This window comes from Chiloscyllium punctatum, chromosome 2 (assembly GCF_047496795.1).
Source record: "Chiloscyllium punctatum isolate Juve2018m chromosome 2, sChiPun1.3, whole genome shotgun sequence".
Taxonomy (NCBI): domain Eukaryota; kingdom Metazoa; phylum Chordata; class Chondrichthyes; order Orectolobiformes; family Hemiscylliidae; genus Chiloscyllium; species Chiloscyllium punctatum.
Window position 1 is genome coordinate 126,757,545 of NC_092740.1, and position 26,809 is coordinate 126,784,353.

Here is a 26,809-nt window from a genome sequence, read left to right on the forward strand (position 1 = left end):
ATGGGATATCTGGTCGGCATGGACGAGTTGGACTGAAGGGTTTGTGTCTGTGCTGTACATCTCTATGACTCTTCCGGATGCTCCTGGCGTTGAAGTAGATACACTTCAAACCATCTTCCTGCTTGCTGGTGAACTCTTGTGAAGTTGAAAACTCACTTCTGACTTCACTCCTGAAGAGCATTAGTAAGTTCCCCCCCTCCACCCCCCCCCCCACCCCCCCCAAGATATTGGTAGATCATCCTGTTTGTAGTAGTCCCACCTACCTCAGAATGAGCCCCAATTATCCAGGTACCTGTATACAAAACCCTCCCTCCTGCACCATCTCTGTAACTATGTCTTCAACTCCTCTCTCTCCGTACTCCTCACCTTGCTAGCACGTGGTATAGACCACAAACCAGAGTTAACAACTCTGTTTGTTCTAGCACTAAACTTCCACCCTAGCTCCCTGAATTTCTGCCTTATTTTCTTACCCATGTCGTTGGTGCCTACGTGGACCGCAACTTGGGGCTGCTCCCCCTCCCCCTCAAGGATCCCAAAAATACAATCCGAGACATCACGAACCCTGGCACCTGGGAGGCAACACAGCAACCGTGAGTGTCTCTCATTCCTACAGAACCTCCTATCTGTCCCCCTAACTATGGAGTCCCCCATGACTAATGCTCTACTCATCTCCCCCCTGCCCTTCTGAGCAACAGGGACAAACCCTATACCAGAGACCTGTACCCCATGGCTTACCCAGTAAGTTATCCCTCCCAACAGTATCCAAAACAGTATATTTGTATTGAGGGGAACAGCCACAGGGGTTCCCTGCACCACCTGCCGGTTCCCTTTCCATCCCCTAACTGTAACCCATTTGCCTCTTTCTTGCATCTGAGGTGTGACTACTTCCCTGTAACCCCTTTCAATAACAGCGTCCGCCTTCTGAATGATCCGAAGTTCATCCAGCTCCAACTCCAATTCCCTATCGCGGTTTTCGAGGAGCTGGAATTGGGTGCACTTCCCGCAGAGGAAATCAGCAGGGACACTAGTGGTGACCCTTACCTCCCACATTCTGCAGGAGGAGCATTCAACTGCCCGAACCTCCATTCCCACTATTCTAAATTCCCAAAGAGATTGTAGAAAAATAAAGAATAAAAATAAACTAATTACCTTATCAATCCAGCACATAGAACCTTTTTATTTTGGTTAGAAGAGGAGGATGGGAGTTTTCCAAGTAGTGTTTCAGGTAATGCAACCACCCAAATATATTACTTCACTCACTGAGTAGTCCTGTGTCCGTTCCTGCTCAGCGTGCGCTCCACGGTATTCATGAGGTAAGGTTTTAAATCAGTGACTCACCTTGCTGTCAGTCCCCTGGTCAATGCTCCTGCTCTTTGTGCTGATGAAACAATTTTTTTTTTAAATGCTTAATAAGTCACCCCTCATTCTCCTATGTTCCAAGGAATTAAGTCCCATCTTGGCCAATCTCTCCATATAACTTCGGCCTGCTAATCCTTGCACATCCTCGTAAATCTTCTTGGCAATCTTTTCAGTTTAACCAGTCTTTCCTATAACAGGATAACCAAAACTGTACACAATACTCTAATTGCAACCTCACCAATGACTTATACAACTGTAACATTACGTCCCAACTCCTATGTGCAGTGTCTCAACCAATGAAGGCCAGCATGCTAAATGCCTTCTTCACCCTGTCTACGGGTGACGCTGCTTCCAACAAACTATATACTTGTACTCCTGGGCCCATCCATTGAAGAGAATATGCCACTTGCAAGTCAGAGCTGCACCTCCTGTCTCTTATCTCCAGAGACCACGGTCGCAGCAAGGAGTCATGAGAAGAATGTGGAAAGTGGGACAATCAGGGAACAAGGGCTTCAGAGTGAACGGGTGAGTCATAGACTGGAAGAAGCCATAGAGTGGAATGCTCAAAGCAAAAGGGTTGGCTAGGAAGCAGCAGAGCTTGCCCCAGCATGATGCCAGTTGGAATAGACCAGGGAGCAATGATGTTAAAACGAAAGTCACAACATTAAACAAGGATAAAGACTTCATGAATTAGGATAAAGGCTTCAGAACAAACCAGCATTCAAGTGAAGCAAAATCAAGGGCGGAGTGAGGAGGCAACACTAAAACAAAACTTACTGTACTCTAATGCATTCCTTCTGGTGCCCTAGATCCCTACTTCTGTAAATCTGAGGTTATCCAATATTCTGTTGGTCATGTCTTGACTTGCACCAAGTTCACACATCATCATGGTGTTCACTGCAATATCTCGTATGAGCCGATTGAGTACTCCTGATCCTAACCACTGCACCATTGGTGTCCATGCTTTCAGTCACCTTGCATGCAGCAAAGTAACCCATGATGCTTCATTGGAACATAATCCAACAAAAATTGACATTGAACCACATGAGGAATAATTCAAATAGGTGGCCAAAACCATAGCAAAGGAGGTGGGCTTTAAGTTGCTCCTTTAATGAGAAAAACGAGGTAGAGAGTGGAAAGATTTCGGGAGAAAATTCCAGACCTTGAAACCCAGGCAGCTGAAGGCATGACCACCAAAATCTGGGGCTGCAGGTGAGAGCAGAATTGGAGGAGTCCAAACATCCTGTGTAGGTTTGGAGAAGATTACAGGAATGGAAGCAGTGAGACCATGGGGAGTAAATTGTTTACAAAATGAGAATTTTAAGATCAAAAGACTTCAGAACCAGCAGCCAGTGAAGTTAAATAAGGGCAGAAGTAATGAGTGGTTGGGACTTGAGAATACGCTGTAGGTAATTGGTAGCTCAGGTGCACAAACGTTGTAAGATTGCACCATGCTCTCTATTTCCCCTGTATTTCTTGACAGCATAAGCTCTCCTTGGCAAGTCAAATAGGTGTTTTTTGTTGCCTGCTCTGAAATGATATTTTATTTGGAATGATTGCAAGCATTGGTATTGTTCAGGGTTAGTCCCTTTTGGCTATGTCATCCTGCAGAGTTGTTTGGAAATCTGAATCAAGTTTACCCACTGTTTTGTATAATTTTGCCAGTCCTTCACATATTGGCATTTCTTTTGATGTGTTTATGTTACAATTGCCAACAACTGTGTGTGAAAAGGGAATGTGCTTTGCTTTCATCTCGTCATCATTATAATTCTAAGTCATTTTCAGATATTTATTGCAGTCATTCCATGTTCATTAATTACGTGCATTTAAGACCTTTCTGTCTGTTCAGCTGGAATTTATAGATAATTATCATGAACCATTTTATTCTCAGAGACAGTCACAGATTATCTTTATTCTGTGCTATACAGTGGGCAGTTCTCACACCATATAGCAGAATGACTAATTCAGAAAGCTTGGTGCATGTGGGTCTTTTAACTCTTTGGGATCTGTTTTCAACACACCTGCATGCATACAATTTCATTGCTTTTAATTCATGTTTCAAATGTTTTACAGTATTTAAAACAAAAATTGCTTGGATGAAATTTCTCCTTTCCTTCGAGAGCAGGCACATTCTGAATGCTAGTCTGCAGAGCTGTCATGTGACCATTCAGCCAGCTGATCCTCTTCCACTTTAGGAGATTCCCAAGTGTTTAAATAAAATATGGCAGGCTTCTTTTGTCTCTGGATGAACAGTGGCGTAGTGATGCATTTATGTGGATATTTGGTCGCAAAACAATTCTCACTATTTTGTCCTTGTATAAGACTTTGGCCAGTGCAAACAGGAAGAACAACATCACATCTGCAGATTAGGCACTTTCCAACCTTCTGGACTTAATATTGAGTTCAACGCCTTCAAATTGTGAACTCACTCCCATTTTCTCCCTTTCTTTTAGTTTTACTTGTTGCATTCTCTGTCAGCCCATCCTCCCCCACCTTCCAACTCCAATGGGACCATGTCTTCTTTCCAGTTTGGCAAATGGACACACCATTGTTCTACTAGTCTCATATTCTGATATTGCATAACTACTGCCCTCTCCACGCTTCATGTCATCTCTGATGAAGAGTCATCTGGACTCAAAACATTAGCTTGCTCTGTCTCCAAGGATGCTCCTGAACCCACTGTGATTTCCAGCTTGTTTTGAAGACTTTGGCCCGACTGCACTTGGAATATCATACCTCATTTTGATTTTCTCACATGGCGGGTAATATGGAGTCTTAGAATAGGGTACAGACCATCCACTAAAATATATCTTTATTTAAAGTATTTTGGTTACAAAGTTAGGGTAGAAGAGCTGTGACTGAACACTTTTAGGGAAGCTTATATATCCAGAAATATATGACTGTTCCTTCAGGTTGTGGAGTCAAGCTCCTGGAATTCCCTCTCTAACAGCATCATGGTGTACCTACATCGTATGGACTATAGCAGTTCAAGAAAGCATCTTCTTAAGGATAACTAGGGATGGGCAATAAATGCTGCCACGTCAGCATCACACACATTTCATGAATGAATTTTTTTAAAATTAGACTTAGGGTGATCTGATTGGGGATTGTAAGATCATGAAAAAAGTAAATTGTATTTCAACTGACATGTTATTCCAAATAAATAGGCTAGAGCGAACCAGAAGTCACAGTGTTGTATATGATAAGGCCAGATTGAAGTTAGAGGTCAGGAACGGCTCCCTTTCCAGACAATAGTGGATCTCTGGAGTAGGCTACCAGGTTATGAGATGGGCAATCATAACTAAACTTCTATCTCCAATTCCTATCCACATATCCCTTTATTTTCTTGTTGGACAAAAATATAATGAACTCAGTTTTTAAATTATTTAATTCACATGGAATGTGGCATCACTGGCTGTACCAAAATTTATTGTACATCACTAGTTGCTTTTAAGATGATGGTGAGCTGCTTTCCTGACCTGTTACAGTCCATTTGCAGGTCGGCCCACAATGCCATGAGGGAGGCAGTTCCAGGATTTTGAGCTAATGACACATAGAAATTATGATACATTTTTAACTCAGGATGGTGAGCGACTTGGAGGGAACCCTGCAGGTGGTGGTGTTCCCATGTATCTGCTGCCCTTATCCTTCTAGATGGTAGTGGCTGTGGGTTTGGGAGGTGCTGTCTAAGGAACCTTCTTCAATTTCTGTTGTGCATCTTGTAAATAGTACACACAGTTGCCTCTGGACATCAGTGGTGGAGGGACTGCATGTTTATGCAGTAATCAAGCAAGTTGTTTTGTCCCAGAAGATGTAAAGCTTTTGACTGTATCCTAAGCTACAATCATCCAGGCAAGCAGGGAGAATTCCATCATATTCCTGCTTTGTGCCTTGTAGATAGTGGATAGGCTTTGGAGAGTTATAGGCTGAGCTACCTGCTACCAGATGCCTAGCTTCTGATCTGTTCTTGTATCCACAATACTTATATGACTAGTCCAGTTCATTTTATGGTCAATTGTAACCCCCAGGTTGTTGATGATGGGGCATTCAGTGACAGTGATGCCATTGATTAATAAAAAGATACAGCTTTCACACCATACTAGTTAAAATCTGATTACAGGAACAACATAATCATTGAGATTAAGAACACATTTTTGACACCCATAATGGAACAGAATAGATTGGCTTTTCTTAATAAAATGTTGGAGAAGCAATTCCAGCTGAAGGCGATGCTTAGATTCTGTCTGGTTGGAGATGGTCAGAATGGAGATGAATGCATTCATTGACAGAGCATCTGGAATGGAGAAGTCCAAAGATTTACAACTGACCTGTGAAGACTTTTCTCCTTATCACAACCTTAAATGACTTACCACTTGTCTTGAGATTGTGACCCCACCTTCTAGACACTCTGGAAATAACTTCTCAGCATCTATAATACATTATACAAGTCATCAATGTGTGCCTGAGTAATGACTTGGCCATTTGAGCAGGGCAATAATAAGCCCAGTTGCTCCTGTCCCTACATGACATATAACACATACAGTTGCCGAATAGCAACTTGGAATGAAAAACATTTCTAATTTATCAATTGCCTAAGGGTGTTGACCCCAACTCTGTTCCCTGCCTCAGGCATGGGCACATCATCGTCTCTAAATTACTCCTCCCCCAATATCAAGTTATGACTTGGACATATCGTATTTTCTTCATGCTTCTTGGGGTCAAGTCTTAAAATCCCTTCTCTGATACCATGTGGGAGCATTGGCCTGAAAGAAATGGCAATGGTTTAAGAGAAAAGCCTACCACCCATAGGCATATCACCACATCCTATTAAATTTAACAGAAACCAACAATTAACTGAATCATACCAGCTTGTTTACTAAACAGCATCTCTTGCAGTGAATTCACTCATTAAGCAAATCAAAGGAGTTGCTTCTCCAACTTTTACTAAGAAAAGCCAATCTCTCCTGTTTCATTGTAGGTGCTGAAGATGTGTTCTCAATCTCAATGATTACTTTGTTTCTGTAATCAGATTTGAACTAGTGTGGTGTGGAAGCTGTACTTCTAATTAATCAGCCCTTAGCAGAGCTGCATAAATCAGGATTAACAGCAATCTTATTGATTCATCTGATTAATCTGATTTTTGAATTTAATGGTAGCTTGAGCTACAGTAATAAATTTTCCTTCAAGTTGTGAATGCTTCAGAATTACAAACAAGGTGAGCTGTTAGATTTATTTTGTATTTATAGTATGAAGTATAAAAATGCTGGCTAATTCTAAAGGCACAATAAATTTATCTAAAAATTGAGTAAATCTTTAATGGCTCATTTACTTTTACAATGGAGCATAGAAAAGGGAGGAGCCCATGCAGCCTCTCAAACTTGCTCTGCATTCAATGAAAATAAGGCGATTTGTATTTTAGCTCCATATCCTTCTATGTCCTCGTCCAACAGTATTCTATCAGTTATAACACTTAAATGATTAAGTGAATAAATAACTGTTGCAGTCTGTGGGGAGTTCCACACTTAGAACTTGGAACAGTAGAGCATAGGAACAGGCTCTTCGGCCCATGCTGTTGTGCTAAACATTACACCAAATTAAACTAATCCCTTCTGCCTACCCTTGGGCCATATCCCTCCATGATTAGATTAGATTACAGTGTGGAAACAGGCCCTTCGGCCCAACAAGTCCACACCGACACGCAATCCACCCATACCCCTACATTTGCCCCTTACCTCACACTATGGGCAATTTAACATGACCAATTCACCAGACCTGCACATCTTTGGACTGTGGGAGGAAACCGGAGCACCCGGAGGAAACCCACGCAGACACGGGGAGAATGTGCAAACTCCACACAGACAGTCGCCTGAGGTGGGAATTGAACCCGGGTCTCTGGCGTTGGGAGGCAGTAGTGCTAACCACTGTGCCACCGTGCCATCCCTTGCATATTCATGTGCCTATCTAAAAGTTCCTTAAATATCCCTATTCTTCCCTTCTCCACCACCACCCCGGCAGAGTATTCCAGACTCCTACCATTTGTTTAGCCATTTAGTGTGCTCACCTTCATTGGTTGAGGCATTGAGTATAGGAGTTGGGACATTATGTTACAGTTGTATAAGTCGTTGAGTCTGCAATTGGAGTATTGTGTAGAGTTATAGGAAAGACATAGTTAAACTGGAAAGAGTGCAAAGATGATTTACAAGGATGTTGCCAGGACTAGCAAGCCTGAGTTATAGGGAGAGGTTGGCCAAGATAGGACTTTATTCATTGGAATGTAGGAGAATGAGGGGTGACCTTATTCAGGTGTAGAAAATCATGAGGGACATGTATAGGATGAGTGCATCTAGTTTTTTTCTCCCCCAGGGATGGAGAATTGAAAACTAGATGGCATAAGTTTAAGGTGAGAGGGAAAAGATTTAAGAAGGACCTGAGGGGCAACTTCTTCATCCAGAGAATGGTGCATATATGGAATGGGCTGCTAGAGAATGCGGTTGAAGCAAGTACAATAGCAACATTTAAAAAACATTTGGATAGGTACATGGATAGGAAGGCTTTACAGTGATATGGACCAAATGTGGGCAATTAGAACAAGCTGAGTGGGCAGCATGGACTAGTTTGGGCCGAAGGGTCTGTTTCCATGCTGGATTACTCTGTGACTCTATGACTGTCTGGGTAAAATCCTTGCCTCTCTCATCTCCTTTGAACCTTCTCCCTCTCACCTTAAATGCATGCCCCCTAGTTTTAGACATTTCAAATCTGGGAAAAATGTTCTGTCAACCACATCTATGCATCTAATAAGTTTATAGATTTCTATCAAGTCTCCCCTCAGCCTCTGCCACTCCAGAAAAACCTTCCCTCACTTTTTACATGATGAGGTGTTCCCTAACTTTTCTCCTGAATGTCCTGCCTTCAATTTTAAGGTTAAAGTCATGGAGTCATACAGCACAGAAACAACTCGTTCATGCTGACCAAGTTTCCCAAACGAAATTAGTCCCATTTGCCTGTGTTTAGCCCTCTAAACCTTTTCTATTCATGTACCTGTCCAAACATCTTTTAAATGTTGCATCTGTACCTGCATCCACCACTTCCTCTGGCTGTTCATCCCATATAGACTCTGGTTACTACACTGTCCCACAAGCTCCCACAAGATGTTTCTCTCTATCTTCCCCATCACTTACTTCTAAAATCCTAAAAGCTTCAATCAAGTCGCCCCAAATTCCAGGGAGAAGTAGAGTTGCATGGGCAGGCTTGTTCACCCTGCATGAGTTGCTGTTTATGATACAAGATGCTGCCATCATTCTGTTTCAGTGTAGGGATCTCCAGGAGCTGCTTGTTCCAGTTTAGTGGAAGAAAAACATTTCTGAGTGTAACTAGAAAAATTTCTTGTCATTAACAAGACATCGTTTTTTTTATATGTTACTATATAGTTACAGGTTACATTGATATGATAGACATTGTTACATAGACTTTGAGGAAGACCCGATATTAGGATTTACTCCTTCCAGATCCCAAACTTTTCAGTCCACAAGTCCATATGACATCATCCAAGTGGGTGGTGCTTATGGGTGGGAACTCTTCAGTATTAACTCTTTCAGACCCTTATACAAGAAGTAGCACTTGGAAATTATTGGTACAGGTCCAGGCTGGAATTCTGTTTTAAGATACAAAGGACCAGGTTATACAGCCTAGTTTATGATATCTCCTTCTATTCAACCCACTGGTGGCCCAGTCATCTTCTCAGACAGTCTCTCAAGATTGAGATGACTTGTTTGCACTCCATTTCCCCGGGTTTTAAGTCCAATGTTTGATGCACAGAGTCTGCCACATGGAGTCCAGTAATGCTTGAATGGTTGGATAAATAAGTTGTTTGGAGGTTTTGATGCTGCCAGCAGTGTTTGACTTTGCCTTTCCATGTTCCCAATTCAGTCTATCAATATGTTCAATACCTTCACAAAGATGTCTCCTCCATTTTGGTCAGTCACAAGCTGTGAGTATTCCATACGTCAATGGTCATGCTTCACCTCCTCAGGGATACTTGGAGGAAATCTCTGAAGTGGTTCTGCTGTTGTCCTGTGAGTCTCCTGCTTTGTCCAAGTTCCAAGTAGAAAGTAGAGAGTTGGAGTCGTGGTAACATTCTGGCATTTCTACAATGCGCTAGTTGCAAAGCCTTTTCATTTTGTGACGCCAGGAACTCTACACAGTGTCCAGATATGTCAGAGTAGAGTATTAGATGGAATAAAATAGTGTCTGGTTTTAGTTTCCTTAGATGCTGATTTGACAAATTGAGTTGATTTCATTTCCTTATTAAATTCCAGCCTAACAGATTGCTATTGCTAACTCATGCTGGGCAAATAAATAAACCATCCATCTGATTTGTGTGGCTATTTGTCATGAACTCCAGCCCTCAATCTCTGAACTTTAACCTCTTGGGTGTCAATTCAATACTTGTAATAGCTCCAATAATGGATTAATCAGTGTTTGGAAGCCACTTGCTGTTTGTTGCAGGGTACAAATAGACGACATTTTTTAAGACGCTGTCTGAGCCTCTGAAGTTATTGCTGAAAAGAACGATGTGTTGCTGAGGCTTTTTATCTTGCCATACCACAGGAGGAAGGGATGCTGATTGATTAGCTAGCGAACACTGGCTGAGGGATTGTCATGGTAAAAGCAATAGAGAAACTATAGACTGCCTGAATTTCTGAATAGTTCAAAAAAGTCACAAGCCTTGAACATACTCCTTGTATTTGCGGAGAACAGTTACCTGTGAATGAATGTATTTCGCTTCTAGCAAGTATAAATGAGCTGTGTTCATGTGTTTGTCTGCTGAGTGTGAGCTGAAAAGCTTTAACAATGTCTTTCTTCGTAGTAATATTCATAAGTCATTAATTTACTGGGTCATCTGTGGCTCAGTAGCTAGTGCTCCTGCTTCTGAATCTGAATCGTAAGGTTTTGGGTTCAAATCCCATTCCTGAAGCAAGATCTGAAACCCTTTAGATTTGGTTAAGGCTATGACAAGATTCTGCATGAACACAGTGTCATTATTTTTTAACATTATGGAGTTGCCAAAAGGACGAGCAGATATGTCTCATTGACTCACATTCAGAATTGTCTTTTGGTGAGTGATTTATGCTTTTCACCCAATATCTACTGAGCTACAGAATGATTGCGGTCTTTTTGTTTAAGCTCTGAGAACAGTTAGATTCATGTTTTAATTGGATCTGATGTAGAAGATTAAAATTTTAATGTGACCACTGTTCGGACTTAGAACTATATCACCCTTCCTTCACCAGAGCTAAGTCAAAATCCTGGAGGTCCCTCCCTAATAAACCCACATGCATTCTTCATCATGTGGACTGCAGTGGTTCAAGAAGGCAGCTCTCCACCAGCATTTCAAGGGCAATTAGGGAGACGCAATAATTACTGGGATTGCTAGTGATGCCTACATCCCTTTTTTTGGAATGTAGCAGAGTTGTTGGAACTGCTATGATCAGACAGTCAGAAATGATGTTCAGGAAATTAACTCTAATTCTACATTGGCAGAAACAGCTGATGAACATTAACACAGAAGATGAAAAATTTAAAAAAAGGTTCAATATCAGTCGAGATTTTTTTCAAATTATGGAAATTTACTGTTAATCTTTCCTGCCCATAGCCCCCTGTTACTTTTCTTAGATTAGACTTTGCTTTGTGATTGAAGAAAATCTTCTTTCAGTTAGGACTGGTCTTGCATTCGAGCGTGAGTTTGCTGAATTAGTAACAGAAATTAATTCCAGCATTCATTTCCATTCCACAACTTATTGGTCCTTCCTGGTACACAATGGCATGACACTCCTTCAAACCATTTTTAGTGTAACCATAGAACTGGGAGAAGAACATTAGATTTTATGCAACAGTTTTTGTCTCTTCAAGACATGATAATGCACTTCAGATCCAATTCACTCCTTCCCTATCACTGATGCACAGTGGCACCTACAAGAATTAATAGTACTATCCAACAAGGCTTCTTCAAAAGCACCACCCAAATCTGTCACTTCTATCACATTGTAAAACAAGGACAGCAGGTACATGGCAACTCCACCACCTGCCAGATCCCATCTCAAACACAAACCAGCCTGCCTTCACTGATGCTGGATCAAAGTCATGGCACTGCCTCCTGAGTAGCACTGTTGGTTTATCAACACCACATGGTCTGCAGTGTTACAAGAAGGTGGCTCAGCATTACCTTATGAAGGGCAATAAGTGGTGGGCAATAAATGCCAATGATGCCCACATTCAGCGACTAAATAAAAATGATTTTAGTAGTGTATAAGGACAGTCCATCGCACATGATAAGATTCCATACAGAGCAAATCAAATTTTCTGATGCTAACTGCAGAAGAAACTGCCAGGACACTAGGACAAGTCTTTCATCTTCTGATTAGCAGTATGAGCGGGTCTGTCCCTGTGCTGTTCTGTGTGCTATGTTCTATCCATGAATCATATTAGGAAATTCAGATGGGGACACTCTGTTCAAGAACGGAAGGACAACACCCTTAACAAGAGAGGACTCCTATTTATATTGCACTGATATACTCAGTTCTTTAAGCAGGGCTAGAACCCCCAAACCTCTGTCTGCAAGGCAAGTTAGCCACCAAGTGTGCTCGTGAACACTTGTAACATGGATGGCCGCTTTCTGCGTAGTTTTAGAATGTAAGTGTGACTGAACAATTTCCATCCCAACTGGTGCTGCTCACACGTAACTGTTAAAGTCCCTCCTGACAAGTTACACACAGCATGCTGAGAATATACACTTTTGATTTATAAATTCAGCCACTTTCACTGCCACATGCGAGAGAGCAATCTTGTTTCTCGTCTAAGCAGAAAAATATTTCCCCAATTCCTTATTGGATTTATTAGTGGCTATCTTATGTTTATCGTCAATGGATTCGGTCTCCCAATAACGTGTTAACTATTTTTCAGTCATTTCTGCATGTCCCTGCTCATTCATTCAAATACTGACTTAAACCATGGAAACAATTTAGCAGCATGCATATTAACAATAACAACTTTGTTTCAAAACGTGGTGATCTTTCTCTTGTTGAGATACTGTTCATTCTGAGAGATTCTGGTACTTCATAAAATAGCTGTTTATTTTACCAGTGAATTTACTTAAAGATCTTTGGTTGGTTCTACAGATTTTAGTCTAGAAATACATAGAGTTTACTGAAACAGGTCTTTCAACTCAACTTTTCTTTTTACTTCTTTCATGGGATGTTCGTGTCACCAACATTTATTGCCCACCCTACTTGACTTTGAGAATGTGGGGGTGAGCTGACATCTCGAACTGCTGCAGTCTATGTGGCATAGATGTACCTAGGATATTTTTAGGAAAGGTGTTTCAGTATTTTGTCCCAGTGATGTTGAAGGAATGGTGACATAGCTATGAGTCAGGATGTTGTGTGACTGGGAGGGGAACTTGCAGGTGCTGGCATTCCAATTTATCTGCTGTTCTTTCGAAATGTAGGTTATTGAGTTTGTGAATTTGGAAGATGCTGCAGAAGGAGCCTTGGCATGTTGCTACAGTGAATCTTGTAGATGATACACACTGCTGCTAATGTGCACAGTTGGCAGTGAGAGTGAATGTCGAATACGGCAAATGGAGTGCCAATTTACAGAGCTGCTTCATCCTGGATGGTGTCAAGCTGTTTGCCTGTTGTTGAGTTGCACCAATCACACCCCTGTCGAAGGTGGACAGACTTTAAGGAATCAGGAAGTGAGTTAGGTGTTGCAGAATTCCCATTCCCAGTCTCTTTACTGTTCTTGTAGCTGTCATCTTCACATGGCTGGTTCAGTCAAGTTTTAGGTCAGTTGTAACCCCCAGAAACTGATCCATGCTGATGCTTATTTTCCATACAACCTTCCTCCCTTTCCTCTTCATATCCTCTATTGGTGGACCATTCTAGTCATAGAATCACTACAGTGTGGAAGCAGGCCATTAAGCCCATTGTCCACACCACCCCTCCAAAGAGCACCTTTCCTGGATCCAGCCCCCTATCCTATCCCTGTAACCCTGCATTTCCCATTGGTAATCTACCTTACTTTCACATCCCTAGACACTATAGGGCATTTTAACATGGCCAACCCACCTGACCTGTACATCTTTGAACTGTGGGAGAAAGCCGGAGCACCTGGAAGAAGCTCACACAAACATGGGAGAATTTGCAAACTCAACGTAGACAGTTGACTGAGGGTGGAGTCGAACCCAGGTGAGACAGCAGTGTCTAACTACTGAACCACAGTGCCTCCTGTCCTCTTTTATGTTTATCTAACTTCCCTTTAAATGTATCTGTGCTATTCACCACCACAATTCCATGTAGGAGTGGATTTTACACTCTAACTACTCTTTAGATGAAGAAGTTCATTTAATCTATTCACATTTGTTATATTCAGTTGAACTCATCACATAGATCAATTATGCTTCATAAAAATGACACACATTGATATATGCTCAAGCCTTTTGCTTGTTTTGAATTACCCAAGGGTTTGGGAAGCCAATAGATTGGCACCCTTTTCTTCTGTAATATAAATTAATGTAATCACTTGAGATTTGGCATTCTTGTATTTGTCCTGGTGAAGAACTTTGGCATTAGGTCTCTCTTTCTTTAAAAACAAGTTTCTCTCCAATTCCTCATTAGATTTATTAGTGGCTGTCTTATATTTATGGTCAATAGATTTGGTCTCCCAATAAGGTTTTAATTGTATTACTCAGTCATTTCTGCATGCCCTTGCTCATCCTGAAACAGCCATGCTTTTGAAAATCCAAGATGTAAATTAGCAGCAACAAAAACCGTAATGTTATTCAAAATACAGCTGCAGGTTGTGATGGGAGAATTGGAATGTTTAAATGTTGAATGTTAAAATGATGGATGACCTTTATTTATCAGACTAATTTGATCCCAGTCAATAAGTCTTATAAGCCTGGATTCCCAGGTTACAAAAACCAGCAATTATTCAAATAATTGGGAGAAGAAAGAATTTTTACATCACCATTAGGTAGCACTCTAATAGAACTGGTATTTTAAGACAATAATTCAAAGAGATAACTTTTAAAGGACTGAATGTGTTTTCTTTCCTTATGACCTGAAATCCCATGTTTCTAGGATGGACTCCACTTCTGCAGATCTTTAAAAGTACTAAAATTGTGGCTACACTTCCATATGTATTACAATGACCAAATTCAATTATATACCCCTTTAATGCAGGAAAATAATCAAGATGCATTACAGAAGCAATTACCAAAAGAAAATTTCAAAGCTGTAGATATCAGGACAAGTAGTCAAAAGCTTGGTATAGAAGTAGGATTTAAGGATCGTGTTAAAGAGGAGAGAGAGAGAGAGAGAGACAAAAGAAATTTGGAGCAGTTTAGGATGCAGTTTGCGTGTTGACACACCCCCATCCCGAGTTGAATGAACTGCTGTTAATGCTGGAGGAATTAAATTTAGGAGATGCTGAAAAGGCCAGTTTTGGTGGAATGCAGAGATCTTGGACAGTGTGAGGCTGGACATAGAGAGGGAGGTAGGAGGACAAGGAATGATTTAAACGGAAGTATCTGAATCTTAAATGTAGGTCCACAAATGCCATCTCAATTTTCCTTCCCTCAGAGGAATGTGTTTTCATGTAGGCCTCCTCTGTTGCTGTATTGATCACTCTCAATTTGAACATAACCTTCCAAGAAGACACAATTATTTCAGTCTCATCCATTTTCTTATCTTTTTACCTTAGAGAGGTCCATACCTTAGAGAGGTCCAAACCTTTCCTCTGGCAAACAACCTGGTTGTGAGGTGACTACTTAGAGTTCCTGAAAATCATGCTGTTTTTATACGCATAGATATGAAGATGTGTGGTCATAAATACGATCATCACCAATAAGCCCCATAGTAAAAATAATGCCAACATTGGTGGGTCGGGGGTGGGGGGGGGGGGGGGGGGGGGGGGGGATGGTGGTGGTGGTGGAAATTCTCACCCTGTACCTGCAGTAGTTAAGCTAAGGGAATAAAACACTGGTAGTCACTGACTGTCATTTGCCTTATTTTACCACAGTTGTTGCCAGTCCATCCCAATATTAAACCTCTCATTCTTGTCATCAAACTGCTGCATGATTTTTGCCTCTTTCAATCTCTGTAATCCCCCTCAGTCCTACCAAGACCTCTGCATTCTTCAGATTCTTGATGCTTCTCTTGAGTTTTTCTGATTTTAAATGCTCCACCATAGTGGACCTTGCCTTCAGCTGTCTTAATTTATTTAAGATGCTGTTTAAAACCTACCTCATCCACCTGTCTAACATTTCACTTTGTCGCTATTCTGTGGAGGAGCTGGTGTTGAACTGGGGTGGACAAAGTTAAAAGTCACACAACACCAGCTTATAGTCCAACAGGTTTATTTGGAAACACTAGTTTTCGGAGTGCTGCTCCTTCATCAGGACTTTGTCAACCACCTGATGAGGGAGCAGTGCTTCGAAAGCTAGTGCTTCCAAATAAACCTGTTGGACTATAACCTGGTGTTGTGTGATTTTTAACTTTGTAGCTATTGTCACACTTTGTTTTGATAATACTCTGATTGAAGGCTTTTGGGTTAGTAAAGGTACTATCTAAATGCACACTGTTGTCGTAATTGTTCTTTTTACAGAAGCAGAACAGCACAACCGCACTCCCTTCTCCAACCGCCAATGCCAACTCGATTAGTTAGTTCATAGCCAGCTTAGGAACTTTGGTAGCCCAGGGTCACCTTATTTGAGTTTTCGACTGTTCCTGTTCCTAATGTCTTCGACAATGCAATATTAATATCCATTTAATGTGAAAAAGGAAGCTAAACATAGGATAGATACATACTGGTTAAAATTTCATCTCACTTAATTGATGCAAAAGCTTTGCTCTGCTTTCTGTAGTATGATATTAGAATAAGCTTTCATGAGCAGAGATTTTCTCTCTGTAGAATCATTCTACTTGAGCATCTTGTGTCTGAAACCAAGCAGCATAATTAATAACTCAACGCTGTTGGGTCACTCTGAATATCAACCCTAAAATGACCTGATTATTGTGAACCAGATCACTAAGGCAAGTGAGATTTCTCAGGAATTAACTTTTCCTTGCTTATTGCGAGTGATCATAATGTGAATGTGAATCTAAATGGGTTGTGCTCAATTTAGCAGTCTTTTATTCACTTGGATATTTTAAGTATCTGGAAACCAAGCTGATATGATGATGTGATCAACTGGAGAACTTCTAACTATCAGGAAAAATCAAGAAGGTGCGGCTCCTTCCACTAAAACACAGAAGTCTGAGGGTGACCTTCTGAAAGACTTTGATGTTGTGAAGTGGCACAGATGCTTGATGTTTCTGTTTGTGAAGGTGACCACTTTCCCTCTCTGACCCCTGCAACTGATGCTTTACCCAGTACAATTAATTCCCACATTTCTCCATAGGGCTAGGGTTGCCAACCATCCCTGAGATTTCTGCAAGAAAGGTTAAACTTCAAGCCCAGGAGGAGTACAACCCTCAGGACCTAGAGGAGAGACCTTTTTAAAATTTGTTTCGAAGACCTTCATTCTTTGCTTTGCTGCCTCTAGACTGGACAATTCCAATGGAACTCACAGCTGGACTCCCACATTTTACCTTCTGTCATCAAAAACTCCTGTGTCCTAACTTATACCACAGTCTGAATTTGTGGAGCTCTGCTGTCCGTCAGTTCAGCGATATCTGGGTTTTAAATGCCTGTTCTTTATTTCAAATCCTTCCATTATCTCAAGCTCTCTCGATGTTTGCAGCTGTGGATTAGGTTTGAGGTGATACAGAAAACAATTATTTAGTATTTCTTAACTGTGCAGTGGGCCTTTTGATCTGTCTATTCATCTCCTACCTCATCTTGCCCATCCCTTTCTTATTTCATTGGATGCAAATCTCTCTTCCACGAATACCCCTCCAAAAATCAATGGAACTAAAAGATACAAACTAAGTAAATCAGTTGGACTTAAGTAATATACGGTTCGACTTGAAGAATGAGGTTCTTAGCAATATTTGGGATAATTTCATCACTGGAAACCTTTCAGAAGCCATTATCTTTTTCCAGACTCAGGTGATTATTCAGGGTGAGAGAACAAATCATTTCCTTTTATTTATTCACCACTTATGACTTCTGCATTCCAATCCCACAGAGAAAAAAAAATTCAAGAGCTTTCAAAGGGGGTATTTAAGCTGCTGCAAATTATTGCAGGTCAAATTTTCAGGTGGCTTTGGGAGTGGCTTGGAAGGACGAAACAAGAGTAATGTGCTGGGAAGATCCAAGGAATAAAGAAGCACCAATAATGGGGACTATTATGTTTTGTTAAAAAAAGTAACCCCTGAGGATCTCAACCTTCTTTCAAATAGCAAGTGAAGTGTAAGTGGGAGTTTAAAAGCCAAGAAGCAAGTTACTTCTCAGAATTATTTTGTGTAGAGAACAATGACATAACGATTGGCTGATTGCATGGTTTCAGTCCAGTAAGTTCTCCTTACTCAAGCTGTCCTTGGCCTCCCTCTTTCTTAATCAAATTTGGCAACATCATCAGGGGTCAAACATCTTACAGATGTATTGACAAAACTAACTCTACCTCTCCATCAGGTAGATAATTGGTTTATTGAAAGCTTATTATGGCACTAGGTGTCACAAGGTGCTGATGATACAAATAAGACACATCATCCTAATTCATAACATAGCTATATACAGTCTTCAAAAAATAAAATACTCAAAATAATAGTAGGATTGCACAATTATGAACATTTCAGTACACAAATAATTACATGTTGCAAAATGATTTGCGGAATAAAAATGAAAGGTTAACTACTCTGTATTAAAGTCCATAGGTCATATGCTATCAGGATGAGTTCATTCAATTCTCAATCATTTACACAATGCTATTGAGGTTTATAAAGTAGGGAAGAGGCTGTTTTGAAATCTGTTCTCAATGTCTTATTTATAGAATACTGTCTCTTCTCCTTACTTCCATCATACATTTATTTTCATGCAACTGTGGCAAGAGATAGTCACGATGGGAGGTTGGATTCCAGAGTTTTCTTGATGTGTTCCTGTCTCCTAGTTGTTGAACTGTTGATCTTGGTTTAGAAAAAAAAAAATAATCTCAGTTAAATCTAAGGAAAGTCAAAAGTCATTGCATTTGACTCCCATCCCAAACCCCTAATAGTTCCCATGATTCTATCCTCCCTCTGCAGCTACTGTCTGAGCTTGAATCAATCCATTCACAGTCTATCTGACCCCAATCTGAGCACTCAATCTCACAATTCCTCAGTTACAAGGACCACTCACTGTCCCATCACTGCCCCTGCTTCAGCCCACCAGCTGCTGTTACCCTCTTTTATTGCTCTCATCACCACCAGAGTTCCAGCGTTCTTGTTGCTAGTCTCTAATTCTTTGACCCGTAATCCTCAGCTCTGCTGCTCATAGTCAACCCCTCCCCAATCCTCATTCACTCATCATTACTCCTGTCTTTGCTGTCTTGAGTTGACACCCCAATATACCAGAATAAAATCCTCAACCTTGTGTTCAAATATCTCTCTGAGACCTCTTCTCACCTTAAAATTTATCCTCATCTCCAACCCTTTGAGTCTGGTTTCATTTCCTCTGTTGAGAGTATGTTGCTGGAAAAGCACAGCTGGTCAGGCAGCATCCGAGGAGCAGGAGAATAGACGTTTTGGGCTTGGAGCCCTTCATCACGACTCTGGCCCGAAATGTTGATTTTCCTGCTCCTTGGATGTTGCCTGACCTGCTGTGCTTTTCCAGCAACACACTCTCAGCTCTGATCATCTGCACACCTCATTTCCTCTGTTGTCAGCTGCCTTACCACGAGCTGTTTCATCTCACCAGCTATGGGAGCCATTTAAAACATACATTCCAGCCACACACTGAGGCTGCTGTGATAGCACCTTCTGAACCCATGACTTCTACCATTTGAACAGCAAGTGTGACAGATGAATGGGAACACCATCCACCTTCATGATCCCTGCCATCCTGATTTGAAACTCTATCATCATTCCCTTACTGTGGGATAAAATACAGGATGAATGCCCGAAAACTCCCTATAACCACTGTGGACATACCTCACGTAGATTGCAAAAAGGTAGCCCACCAGCACCTTTAGGAGCGATTGGGGGAATGGACAATAAGTGCTGACTCAGCCAGTGGCCATCACATCCTGTATAATAGTAACTAGAAGCCCTATTGAATTCCTCATTTCCTTTCTGACCCTTGCAACTCGTATTTTACCTGCCACTATCAATTCCAGCATTTCTGTATTTCTCCATAGGATTAGGGTTGTCAACCCTCCTGGATACTCATGGAGTGCCCAGCAGGAAAGGTTAATCTTCAAAATGCTGTGACAATAAAACAAAAACAGGAGAGATTGGTTCCTGGGGATTTAGAACAGACATTTACTTTTTTTTAAAATTTGTTTCTATGACCTTCATTTTTTGCTTTGTTGCCCCTAGACTTGATGGTTCCAGAGCACTCCTGGCTGGACTTTCACAGTTTATCTTCCGTAAGCACGTGATTATCCAAAACTCCTGTGTCCTAACTTATGCCATGCTCTGTAGTTGACCTATACTGTCTGTCAGCTCAGCTTTACCTCAGACTTGTTTTTGAATCCCTCCATTTTCTCACCTTCTTAGATCTTTCCAGCCTCCTTCAGTTGTCCACTCCTCAAAGAGCTCTGTCGCCCTTCAGTTCTGGCCTCTTCCAGTTTTCATCCCACCATCATTGTGACTCTGCGTTATGCTTAGTGGGTCCTGAGCTCTGGAATTCTCTCCCTAAACATCTCCACCTGTCTTTCCACCTTTAGGATGCTCCTAAAAACCCACCTCTCAGTCCAAACTTTGCTCTAACTACTCCATATATGGCTCAGTGTGTGTTTTTTTGGCGGCTGAAGTTCCTGTGGAGTGCCTTGAGATGTTTTACAACACTGAAGGTGCCAAAGATTTGATTTATTATTGTCACATGTCCCTAGGTACAGTAGAAGTTTTGTTTTGCATACAATACAGGCAGATCATAACATGCAAAGTGCATAAGGGTAATGGAACAGAGTGAGAAATACAATGTCATGGCTGCAGAGTAGGTGCACAAAGAGTGAGTTCAACATTAAATTTGAAATTTGACAGGTCCATTCAAAAGGGAGGCATGGTGGCACAGTGGTTAGCACTGCTGCCTCACAGCACCAGGGACCCGAGTTCAATTCCTGCCTCTGGCAACTGTGTGGAGTTTGCACATTCTCCCCGTGTCTATGTGGGTTTCCTCCAGGTGCTTTGGGGCACTTGGCGATGATGAGAGAAATCCTTTCTTTGCCTTCGCCGAGATCCCCAGGTAGAATTCGGCACTGAAACCGTTAACTCTGGGGCAGAAATACTTTGGTGCCCGCACTTGTCCACTTGCCCCTTGTGGAGCAGACACACACGTTTACAAACTTAAAAACAAAACCCCAGCGTGCACGTAAAACACCCATATCTGAAATTTCGGATGTGCTGCGGGGGAAAGCCTTTGCTGTAACTGGGTTCTTTCTAGCTCAGCCTCGGTAGAGACCACACTGCCGGATGAATCTTATCTCGCTTTTCAGAGAGACGGTGAGGGAAAATCAACCAGCCCTCCCCTGGGCAGCTGACTGCTCTTAGCCTGTTGTGATCGACATACCTGGGAACTAGTCCACTGGAGCTTTAACACCCTGGAAAGGAACAGGACTAAAGATTATCCTCACATGCTGAAGTGTTGGATGTATATACAATATGTAAAAAAAATATAAATACACATTAGCTGCTGCTGTCTTGGCGAAAGATCCATTCAGTTGAATTGGCTGTTTGCTGCTGCTGTTCCTTCAGTCCCTGGATTTGCCCCTTTCGTCTGTCTCTGCTCCACTCTATGCCAGGACTAACCCATCATGAGCCACACTGAAGCTCCTAGGCCTTTGAACTGGACCATCCGTAAGCTGTGTCATGCGGCTTTCCTGCCATCAGTTAGACTCCTGAAGGTACGGCAGAGTGCTACTTCTGTGGCGATATCTTTAACTGTGCTAATATTACTAGAAACATCGTGTCCTGAGTTGGGTGTGTTGCAGTCTGTTCGTTTCCCGTGGCTTTGGCGCTAAGACGATCAGCACCGTTTTACTAAACGGCATCCTGCCTCTGTATAATGTTGGTAGCTTAACGAATTTAATTTGTAGGTGTCTGCTTGCTCTTCATTTCTAGCGAAAAAGGGGATTAAACTGAGGTGCAGCATTGGGTTCAGTGTGTCCCAGTGTGACAGCACTAATCTGTTAAAGAGATAAACAAGGTAAACACGCGTTTCTGCTGTCACTGCATTTTGTGTGACAAAGGTGGTTTCTCGGGAGGTTGTACAGTGACTGCACCAGGGGTCAGGTGCCCGATTACCCCGGTGTGTGTAAAAAGTAATTCACCCGCAGTTCGATCCCTATTAGAAACTGCTAGCTTCAAGAAACATAATCTGTAGTGGATGAATTAACGCGACTCCCAAAACGACTAAATGGATTCTCTGTCAGTTGTTGACATGAAAACAACAACAACAAAAAAGGGCTATCTGTAAGAGTTTGGCTTCTTCCCATCAACTCGTTCTCAACCCTGGAATACCCACTCTGGGTCGCCTGAGAATACGGGCGCACGTTCTGGATGTGGTCCCAGAGTAAAGAATCAGCCATTGTGCTGCACTGACTTTAACTCCCAAGTGCTTTCACACACACACAAAAAAACCTTATTAGCTTCCCCAGCAGTGCGGGATTGGGGGGGGGGGGGGGGGAGTGGGGAAGGGAGGTGCGATATTATCACCTACTGCAGAAAGACCACCGCCATCCCTCGGAACCTACCAACCTAGATTTCAGCTTGAAGTGGGTGGGCATGGATATCGCCAGCACTCTGGGTCAGCACTTTGGAGAATAAAAGGGAGACGTCTTTTAGAAAGTGAAATGCTATTTTCATTGGCTGTTTCATATTAAAACTTGAACTGCTAGCTCACTGTGAGCAAGTGTTGAATATTTTCAACCATTGAGGGAAGGGGAGGGGGAAACCACAGAGGGTTAATTGCCATCTGTAGATCTCTGCTCGTCAAATCAGACCAATGCATGGACTAATCTGAATGGGTGTGTGTACAGAGAGATGTGGCGTTCGTGTCTCCTCCGAACAGATGCTTACCTTTCCAGAATTGATGTTTTGATTTCCCTTGTGGAATGAGATGGATAAATTATGCAGCATGATATCCCTAATGCCATTTACAAATGGAGGAGACAGTGATAAGCTGTAGGATAAAGAACTGTCAAATATTCCAACATAAGAAAATCATGAACAGTTAACATCCGAAATAATACATACCCCTTGGGGATTTACTGTGTGACAAAATCAAGCTTATTGGTATCGCTTTGAGTACAGTCGAGAGTGGGGTGCTGGAAAAGCACAGCAGGTCAGGCAGCATCCGAGGAGCAGGAGAATCGACGTTTCAGGCATAAGCCCTTCATCAGGCTTCTGGGCGGGTGGGGGGGGGAATGGTTGCTGAGAGATAAATGGGAGGGGAGGTGGGATTGGGAGGAAGCTAGCTGAGAATGGGATAGATAGATAGATGAAGGTGGGGGAGAAGGTGTTAGGTCGGAGAGGAGGATGGAGAGGATGGATGGGAAAGGTGATGGACAGGTCAGAAGGGCGGTGCAGAGTTGGAGGCTTGGGACTGGGATAATGTGGGGGGAGGGGAAATGAGGAAACTGGTGAAATCCACATTGATCCAGTGTGGTTGCAGGGTCCTCAAGGCAGTGTGTGAGGCGTTCCTCCTCCAGGCGTCAGGTGGTAACGGTTTGGTGATGGAGGAGTCCCAAGCCTCCAACTCGGTACCGCCCTTCTGACCTGTCCATCACCTTTCCCATCTATCCACACCATCCTCCTCTCCAACCTATCACCTTCTCCCTCACCTTTATCTACCGAACACATTCTCAGCTACCTTCCCCCCAATCCTACCCCATCCTATTTATCTCTCAGCCTCACAGCTCACAAGCCTCATTCCTGATGAAGGGCTTATGCCTGTAACGTCAATTCTCCTGCTCCCAGGACGCTGCCTGACCTACTGTGCTTTTCCAGCACCATGCTCTCAACTTTGATCCCCAGCATCTGCAGTCCTCATTTTCACTTCACATCTGCTCTTGAGTAGAGTCCTGAATCAGTTATCATTGTGTGCCTCTGCTCTAAAGTCTTGTGTAAAACTTTCAGGGACTTTGTTTCATTTCAAATACTTCCATTGAAATGAAGGGAGAGAGACACTAATTAACTCTGTCAGTCAGCTTTGTCAATATTTTACCTGAATCAGGAACTAGGAGAAAGTGGGGACTGCAGATGCTGGAGATCAGAGATCAGAGCTTAAAAATGTGTTGCTGGAAAAGCGCAGCAGGTCAAGCAGCATCAAATGAGCAGGAGAATCGACATTTCAGGCATAAGCCCTTCAATTCCTTATGAACACATTTTTAACACATTTTTAAGCTCTGAATCAGGAACTGTCAGGCAGGTGGACTGTCAGAAACAGAGCAGCTTGCAAATGATGTTTTGCTTTAGCATCAGATTAGATGGTGCAACATGTGCTGACAAATTGACTTTAGAAATTCTGCAGAATTTTAGAGCACGGAAATTGGCCATTTGGCCTGAACAGACCATGCTGTGTTTATATTCCATATACATCTCTCTTATACTCACCTCTCTTCATCTCTCGCTCTCAGCATTATCTTTATGTGTCCTTCATGTGTGTCTAGCTTTACCTTCAACTATTCCATGTGATATTGAAAGCCATATTCTCTGAGAATGGGATATTATACTGAATTTGTTTGTGGATGACATCAAATCTCCAATACAAAAACCAGTTGATTGTCTATTCTGGTACCTTTGCTCTCCACACACCTCTTATCCCTTACAGATTTCTTTGTGACTATTCTAAGTTTATATTTCTAGTTTAAGAGACTCAGACATGTGAAAACATTGTGACATCTACTCTATTGAACACACTTTATAGTTTTAAAGATACCTGTCAGGTCACTCCGCAGCCTTCACTTTTCTACAGAAGAGATACCCAGCCTGTTCGGTCTTCCCCCTGATATATCGAGCCTCTCGCTTCTCACAATTTGTATGTAGAGTCTGATGAAAAGCTTTACATTTGCAGGGAGTTCACTGGGAACTTCCTCTTCTGCTTATTCCCATCATTAACCAGGGAGCTTCCTTTTACTAAAATCCAATAACGAAGATTCCTAAGTGATGATAATTGCATTCGGCAGCTCAGTAATGCTTTCATGGCATCTTCTATTTAGTAACAATTCAGCAGGGCAATTGCCAACTGTTTTTGTGTGGCAGGATAGTAATGTAGAGTAGTGACCTGGGAATGCAACTCCAGACTTAGTGAGCCACTGGACGTATTATTGAATGTTGAGGGATAGTGGATTAGAAAATAACACTTTAGGTTGATTCCAAAACAGCTTCTCTCTAATTTGTACTCTTTTCAAAACTTGGTGTGACCTCTACTCTATCCATACAACCCTTCAATTCTAGCCTCCTCTGCTGTCCCAATATTCAGTGTTCCATGATTGACAGCTGTGTTACAGCTACCTGGGCCCTAAATTCTGTATTCCCCCCCCCCCCCCCCCCCCCCTTAGGTCCACCTCTCTCTCTTCCTTAAGACTCTTCCTAAAACCTATTTCTTTGACCAACCTTTTGGTTATCTCTCTCCTTATGTCTTCTGAAGCTCCTTGAATGGCACCAAGTAAATGCAAGCTATTGTTATACAAATACATTACTGCAGATGCTGGAATCAGGCTGCACCCATGTAGAGGAAACAAGCTAATGTTTCGAGCCTAGATGACAGAAGATTCAAAATGTTAGTTTGCTTTCTTTCCATAGATGCTGCCTAACCCACTGTGATCTCCAGCACTTTTTGTTTTCAGTGCAAGCTGTTGTTATTTGCTGATTGGCTATTAGCCATTGTAGTCTTACCTAAGACATCTAATTGCACTTCTCCAATGTTTGATATTCATTACTTTTACCGTCAATTTAAGATATATACTGGGTTGCATTTTTAAATTGGATTTTATTTGATGCAGCAACTTCCTGCTGCAATAAGGACCTGTTTTGCCTGGTGAAGCTATCTTAACAATGTCTGAGAAAATATTATTAGATCCTAGGGAATGTTTTGAAGGCCAGTCCCCTTCATTTTCCTGAGTTAAAAGCATTTGTGGAATGCAGAGTGCTGAATGAAGCTCAGAGATTTTTCTGAAGGAGGAATATCTGGCTTGCACAGAATACATTTAATGAACAAACTGACAGAGTTAAGTGAAGTAAATAAATAGTGGAGTGGGCTTTTGGCCCCAGACACTCACTACAACATATCCTATATTTTACAGAGGATCCCAAACATTAGAAACTTATTTAGTGTTCCAACTAATTCAAACCTTTTAAATGATTGCAAGTGAAGGGATTTACAAATATTTTAGATTGACTGTATCTATTATTGCCAGATCAAATACTATTGACTAACCTAGAGTTATACAGCACAGAAGCATACACTTCGGTCCAAGTCACCCATGCTAACCAGATATCCGAAATTTATCCAGTCCCTTTTGCTAGCATTTGGCCCATTTCACTCGCAATCCTTCCAATTCATTTCCCCATCCGATGCCTTTTAATATTATAATTGTACCAGCCTTCACCACTTCCTTCGGTAGCTCATTCCATACATGCACCACCCTCTGCGTGAAAAGATTGCACCTTGGGTCTCTTTTAAATCTTTTCCTTCTCACCTTAAACCAGTGCCTTCTAAGTTTGGACTCTACCCTGGGAGAAAGCTCTTGACTATTCACCCTATCAATACTCCTCATAATTTTATAAATCTCTATAAGGTCACCCCTCAGCCTCTGATGCTCCAGGGAAAACAGCCTCAGCCTGTTCAGCCTCTCTCTATAGCTCAAATTCTCCAACCTTCCTCAACATTCTTGTAAGTCTTTTCTGAACCCTTTCAAGATTAACAACATTTTTCCTGTAGGAGGGAGACTAATTTGCACACAGTATTCCAAAAGTGGCCTAACCAGTGTCCTGTACAACTGAAACATATCATCCCAACTTCTATACTCAAATGATCAATAAAGCCAAGTGTGCAAAACACCTTCTTCACAATCCTGTCTGCCTGTGACTCCACCTTCAAGGAACGCTGAACCTGCAACCAAAGATCTCTTTGTTTGGCAACACTCCCCAGCACTCTATCATTAACTGTCTAAGTCCTGCCCTGATTTGCCTTACCAAAATGTAACACCTCACATATATCTAAATTGAACTGCATCTGCCACTCCTCAGCCCATCGGCCCATCTGATCAAGGTCCCTTTGTAACCTAAGATAACCTTCTTCGCTGTCCTGT

At 41.9% G+C, this 26,809-nt stretch overlaps 1 protein-coding gene across 4 annotated transcripts in view; it reads left to right on the forward strand.

The window, feature by feature from the left end:
- The window catches only part of trpm3 (transient receptor potential cation channel, subfamily M, member 3), a 561,085-nt gene that overhangs the window by 235,771 nt on the left and 298,505 nt on the right, over positions 1–26,809 (forward strand). The window contains exon 1 of one of the 4 annotated variants that reach the window (XM_072588237.1): positions 21,109–21,400. The exons of 2 other annotated variants lie outside the window; for them this stretch is intronic. In XM_072588237.1, coding sequence (XP_072444338.1) covers positions 21,311–21,400 — 90 coding nt within the window. In that variant the 5' untranslated portion in view covers positions 21,109–21,310. Of the gene's footprint in view, positions 1–21,108; positions 21,401–26,809 lie in introns of those variants that run through there. One more of the 4 variants, XM_072588245.1, reaches the window with a different exon arrangement.